Source organism: Setaria italica, chromosome II (assembly GCF_000263155.2).
Source record: "Setaria italica strain Yugu1 chromosome II, Setaria_italica_v2.0, whole genome shotgun sequence".
Classification (NCBI taxonomy): Eukaryota; Viridiplantae; Streptophyta; class Magnoliopsida; order Poales; family Poaceae; genus Setaria; species Setaria italica.
The window spans coordinates 24893509-24899737 of record NC_028451.1 but is presented as its reverse complement, the minus strand read 5'-3'; the positions used below and the strand labels follow the sequence as shown (position 1 = coordinate 24899737).

Here is a 6229-nt window from a genome sequence, read left to right as displayed (position 1 = left end):
CTCGGTTATGAATGCACTTGAATTAATATTGTTGTATGATATTAGTTCCACTTGATTGATCAAAATATTTTTATTCACCTAGTCTGGTTAGGTAAGACCTAATTGTGGTTAAAATCATACCCATATGGGGGTGCGTCCCTGGGTTCGGGTAATTATATTTCCAGTCTTTGGGTACGACTAATTGAAAGGTCGTTATGTGCAACCCGATCAGTTGTGTATAGCTAGTGATTAGGTATCTCCTGCAGGATGTAAATCGGTCCAGATCGTCACAATTCTCGGTTATGAATGCACTTGAATTAATATTGTTGTATGATATTAGTTCCACTTGATTGATCAAAATATTTTTATTCATCTAGTCTGGTTAGGTAAGACCTAATTGTGGTTAACATCATAAAACTAAGGTTTCACAAGTAGTAAGCTTTTCGCAAAATGTTGAGTTGTCCAATACACTAAAAGGCTATCTAAAAGGCTATCATACTCATTGGAACTTTATTTTAGTTTATTTATACTGGTTAGACGAGTCAGTCTTGCTGAGTACCTTTGTACTCAGGGGATCCTATGTTGTTGTTTTCAAACATGTAGCAGCAATCTACTGAAGAGGAAGGCCCCGAGCTTCCTCCCGAAGAACTAGGGTATTTTTCGGGTCTCATAATGCATTAGTGTTGAACATAATTATTTAATTACTTTACTTCCCAACTTATTTAAATTTGAAACTCTAGACTTATTTAAATTTGAAACTCTTAGAATGGTTTAACTACTTTAAATTTATTTCAATCTATGGTTTGTAATAATTTGTAACTTTAAAAATGTTTGTTGATGCTTTCCCATCGTGGAAGCAATCTTGATGTACGACAAAGATTCAAGTTGTGGATGATTCGAGGCGTCCTGAGGACACTCGATGGACTATCAGATTTAAATTGTTTAAAATGTGTTTTAGATAATTGTTGTTCCAACAGCGATTAGGCGCACTTAAGCTAGTTTAAGTCGGATGGTTCCGCTACAGCGCGACACCTTCACAACACACATAAACATTCAATTTCACATGGTGAAAATTTAGAGATGATAAGAGACTACGAAATTTTTCTTGGTGTGGCTGCACCCAGCACATATAACCTAGCTCCGCCCTTGATGGTAAGAGGAGGGAGGGGCAGAGGGGTAAATGATTGGCGCCTCCTAGGAGGTAAGCGGCACCCGAGGATGTAGTTGTCAACAGCCGGCAAGTGGGTAAGGCTTTCGCCTACGCCCTATTCCCCAAGCAAGCCACCATGATGCATGAGGGGGCACCACTAGCCATGGGCACTGACCCCACATGCCGCTACCACACAACGAGCTGGGGTCGAAATGGCCGCAACAAGTCCTCAACGATGGTCGGTGGGGGCTGCAAAAGTGTAGATCTAATTTCGAGCCGCTGTGGACCAGGAAAGTCATTGGGCAAGGCTCGCATGCCCCTCGCACATGGCGGCATCATGCTAGCCTAGCCGAGCAACCTAGCGGGGGTGGTGGGTGGCACCACCGGTTGTACGGGTAGGGCTGTATAGATCCAAGCCACAGAGAGACGGATCCAGCCACTCCATCCCGGCAACTAGGGGTGGACTCACCGGTGATCAGGGTTGGCAACGAACGTGAGCAAGCCCCTCAAGATCGGGGCCGTGCGGATCCGGACCTAGGGGCGGTGGATCCGGCTCCCAACATCCGAGTCCAGTAGAGGAAGGCAGCAGCTAGTGGCTGACGACGTGCAAGTGGGATGGAGGTGAACATGAGGTAATGTCCATGACAACCTAGACTTTGTGTGGTAAAGTAGGGTGGAGAGAATAGGGACGGGAGAGAGATGTGGGAGGAGCCTAGCGGTGGCGGCCATTAGTCGAGAAAGGGAGGAGGCTAGTGGCGCGTGGTGCTGTTGCCCCTGCGTTGCCCACGTGAGCGACGCGGGGCAGCCGGCGTAGATTTTGCTAGGTTCAAAGAGAAAAATTATGATATTATTTCTGATTATTTCAATTTTAAAATAAACCTAAAGTTATCATCAAACATTTGTTCGTTTAGTAAACACGAAATAATCCCGATCTTCCATTCACCCCGATCTCTGCTTCTCGTGCCTTCCTCCACAGGAGCCGTTGATGCCGAATCCAACGGTGCGTAGCCGGCCCAAAAATAAATTCCGTTCCGTTGCGCTCGCCGTTGGGGACTCGGGGCCGAAGGAGTAAGCAAAGGCAACATCAGGAGAAGCTTCGCTTCGGCGTGGAACCACTTTCCCCCTTCTCCCATCCAAGGCGATCGAACAAGCCCCAAACCCAACCCCATCTCCTTCCCCGGCCTCTCTCGGCCGCCGCCGATCCACCGGCGATGACGCCAGGAAGCTCCGCCGCCGGATCGGGCGTCGTCGGTGAGCAAGCGATCCCCCTCCTCCGTTCCATCTCGCTCCGTATTTTTGCTCGCGATTTTTATCCGAAAAATCGCGCGGTTCGGTCGTGCCCGCCTCATCTTGTGCTCCGCTGCGGGTCTGATCTGGTTGCCTCTTGGCCCGACGCCGGCGCGCTTCCCGCTCGTACCACGCGGATCGCGGGGAATTTTGGGGATTCCAAGCGGTCGGACGTGTTAATTGACTGGCCACAAATGTTGTCCTCCGGCGAATTTAGATCGAAGGCGCGACGAAACTACGGCCTGTGCTGTGGCGGTGGGCTTGCATCAGTCGTTATGTATTTTGCTTTATTTGGGGAGGTGGGATTTGTAATACATGCGGAGGAATTCCAAGTGGTGAATGCGATTTACGACATTTAATTCTTAGAAAAGACTAGAGAGGGGATACATCAGATGGACGTGCTATTTTCCAATAATTTGTCTCTTTGTTGTACATAGTGCTCATAGCTCTAGGTGCCTACCAAAGCGTGTGTACATGTGCTACGCTGATTGGTGCCTTGTTACTCATAAAAGCAGAGAATGGGTATTCTTGCTCGGGTTCCTTTTGAACTGAGAAACCTGTACACGATTTAGGCATTTAGCTTGTGCTGCACACATACTTTTGTGCCATCACCATTCTTATTCTAGCCATGTTGCTTATATTTGTTGTGCTGAGGATCTAAACTAGCTTCTTTAGATGAGGTAATCACCAACTGTGTTGCAGATGTTCACAAGCAAACCAGAATATCTCTTATGTTCTTAGGATTTCTGAGTGCTTTACAGCAGACATCCAAATATACGATACCACAGGTGTATTTTCCATTAGGTATCCCTTTGAGCTGTGAATTGGGGATATATATAATTTGTACCACAGTCTGTACACAATTTAGGCATTTAGCTTATGCTGCACACTGACTATTGTGCTGTCACCGCCACCACTATTATTCTACCTGTGCTGTGTATATTTGTTGTTCTGTGGATCTAAGCAAAAATTGTTGTGCTGAGATGATCGCCAAATGTATTGCAGCTGTTTATAAGAAAACCGTAATATCCCTTTTGTTCTTAGGATTCAAGTGCCTTACAGGAGACATCCAAATATATGGTACCGCCCACTTTTAGAATTATCAGAGAAGAACCCATGACCACAAAAATACGCTATGCATTTCTAACATTGTATATAGCCACTCCTCTTTTGTTGCCTTTGTTTTTGGGCACGTGTACATGTGGTGTTAATCACAAATTCTCTCGGTATTGAGAAGAGATCAGATGGTTATTGAGTGCGGGTTTTTCTTGCAAGGCTGCTTGATCACTCTTTGATTTCCTTCTTTTCCCAACCACAAATCAAATTGCTTCGCTTTATGTATATAGTATTTTTTTATAAGCAGCAATTTCTAATACTTTTGTACTTTCTGTTTTTCTCTATGTTTGCATAGTAGGACCAATCCTTGGACCCTTGTTGCCAACAACTCCATTTCTTTTGGATCGCGTGCAAATAATAACTCAGCTATTGTTGTGCAAATGAAACCTGTTACAGAATAATGCACTGAGTCTGTTTTGCATTTTTTTTTCATTCCTAGAAGCAGATATTTTATTTTATGAGTTCACATTCTGCACAAACAGGTTGCATATTTATGGCTAACTTTTAATTATCTTTGATTCAATTACGGAGGATACTATTCCTTCTTTTTTCCCAATGGCAGAAGAAACTGCATGTATATAGGTATCAAAAGTTTATTACATTACTGGAGCTGACTAAAATGTAAAATGCCCGCAGTTCCTCGGAACTTCAGACTGCTAGAAGAGCTTGAGCGTGGGGAGAAGGGCATTGGAGATGGTACAGTGAGCTATGGCATGGATGATGCAGATGACATCTACATGAGGTCATGGACTGGCACAATCATCGGCCCACATAACGTGAGATTATGGCTCTCTTTACTCTAAATCCATCCATTAGTATATTCCCCTTTTCCTCTCTATAACCTGGGTCAGAAAATTTGGTTTGTAGGTTTTGGTTAAGAATTTATAAGTGTCATTTTTGTTGTTTTGATTTTATTGAATTCAAATCAAATCTGGTTTCCTAACCACTAGAGCCCAGGAAAGAATGCAAATATGAATTTTTTCTTAAAAAAGAGCTGAAAATCTATATATACCTCTTTTATGTTGTTCTTCCTTTAATAGTGCATTTACCTTCATTTGCCTTGGTCTTTGTTAGTGGAAAAATTAAACAACTGACAGGCTGCAATATATGCATGAAGAGAGTCACGACATAAAACTTATATGTAGAGATGCTCTTCAGCCTTTCAACTTCCTTCCAATTTTCACACAAGGCCTGCAAAGCCACTTACATGTTCCAACACATATTGGAAGTATGCACTCTGCTTAAAATATAAGATAGAAGTAGTAAAAGGTTGCACTCTGTTCATTTTGTAATGACTTCTTTCAGTTATTACTTCTTTATTGAGTTGTCTTACACTCCTGCATCTTCGTCAACTGGCAGACTGTCCATGAGGGTCGTATCTACCAGCTGAAGTTGTTCTGTGACAAGGACTACCCTGAGAAGCCACCATCTGTTAGATTTCATTCAAGAATAAACATGACATGTGTTAATCATGAGACTGGAGCGGTAACAACTGTCTTACAGTGGTTCATGCAGAATATAACTTTCACATTTGATGTTTAGGATACTTTCTGATTGATACATCCCTTTTTTTGGTGGGCATGTAGGTTGACCCGAAGAAGTTCAGTGTGCTGGCAAACTGGCAGCGTGAGTACACAATGGAGTACATTCTAACCCAGCTCAAGAAAGAGATGGCGTCACCACAGAATCGCAAGCTAGTGCAGCCTCCAGAGGGGACATTCTTCTGAAAAAGTGTTTGCTGGCCATATCGGGATCCAACAGCAACAACTCCTGTGCATCCATGGTGACTCCAAAAAACAGCTTCGGCACCTTGTGCCTATGATTGATTTCTAGTATTGTGTGCCTACTATCTGTTAACCACCTTGATAATGTATCGGGTGAGCTTTGTTCCTTGTAATTTGCCTGGTGGTTGCTAATGGGATGGAATGAAACGGTCGTGAAGGATGTGTAATCCAAGAAATTGCTGTTGGTCAATTGCTGCTGTTTCTTGCATATATGGTTCTTTGCAATGAGTTATCTCATTTCACCTAGCGTTGCTTGCATGTTTTTATTGACACAGCTCGCATAATTGTGGATCAAATATGGTCTGAAGCAAATGGCGATCTTCATGCTCAGAGGTAATAAAGATTGAGAGCTCAGTGTACTGCCCAAGGGAAGCAAATGACGCTGCTCATGATATAGCTAGGTTTTGATTCCTTTCTTACATAAGATTGTATGCAATTGGGTCCTCCATATTTTATCATTAGTAGGATCGTGGTCAACGTAACATATTTGATAATTAATAAAGTCTGCATGATGGCTCTTCCTTAAAGAAAATTCTCGGAATATAGTAGCCAGTTCTGTTGGGTTTGCTGCAGCGTTGGGCTTCTTCCGCAGGCATGCCCGTGCTTGCATCATTTGGTATGAACGTATGGTTATTTGGATCACAATCTCGGGTAAGAAAAAGAAGGCTGAAAATTTTCTTGTTGGCCATGGTTTATCTTGCGGTCACCCAGAAAAGTAAAAATGAGCGTCAATCTTATGAGCGTCAATCCAGAAACTACTTCTGTATCTAAAGCAGCTGGAAAAGATGCCTGCAGAGTGAGCCACATGGGCTGAAAAACGTTGCTGTAATTGAGCGGAATAAGTCATGATCTACGGTTCATCCTCGTCCGACTGGTCGTTGACCGAGTCAAAGAAGTTCGATCTTGCCATAGC

At 43.4% G+C, this 6229-nt stretch overlaps 1 protein-coding gene across 1 annotated transcript; it reads left to right on the top strand.

The window, feature by feature from the left end:
* Positions 1-2188: 2188 nt before the first annotated feature.
* LOC101752503 (ubiquitin-conjugating enzyme E2 variant 1C) lies at positions 2189-5526 on the top strand. Its single transcript, XM_004956443.3, has 4 exons — positions 2189-2380; positions 4169-4308; positions 4892-5017; positions 5119-5526. Exons 1-4 carry the CDS (start codon positions 2341-2343, stop codon positions 5257-5259), a joined length of 447 nt encoding a protein of 148 aa, XP_004956500.1. The 5' UTR covers positions 2189-2340; the 3' UTR covers positions 5260-5526.
* Positions 5527-6229: the final 703 nt, after the last annotated feature.

What these genes read in the sequence shown, in the direction of transcription:
- LOC101752503 (XM_004956443.3), top strand. Translation starts at nt 2,341, where the DNA reads ATGACGCCAGGAAGCTCCGCCGCCGGATCGGGCGTCGTCG. An exon ending in CGCCGGATCGGGCGTCGTCG is followed by an intron (nt 2,381 to 4,168) that starts GTGAGCAAGCGA and finishes AAATGCCCGCAG; the next exon opens with TTCCTCGGAACTTCAGACTG. An exon ending in TTAATCATGAGACTGGAGCG is followed by an intron (nt 5,018 to 5,118) that starts GTAACAACTGTC and finishes GTGGGCATGTAG; the next exon opens with GTTGACCCGAAGAAGTTCAG.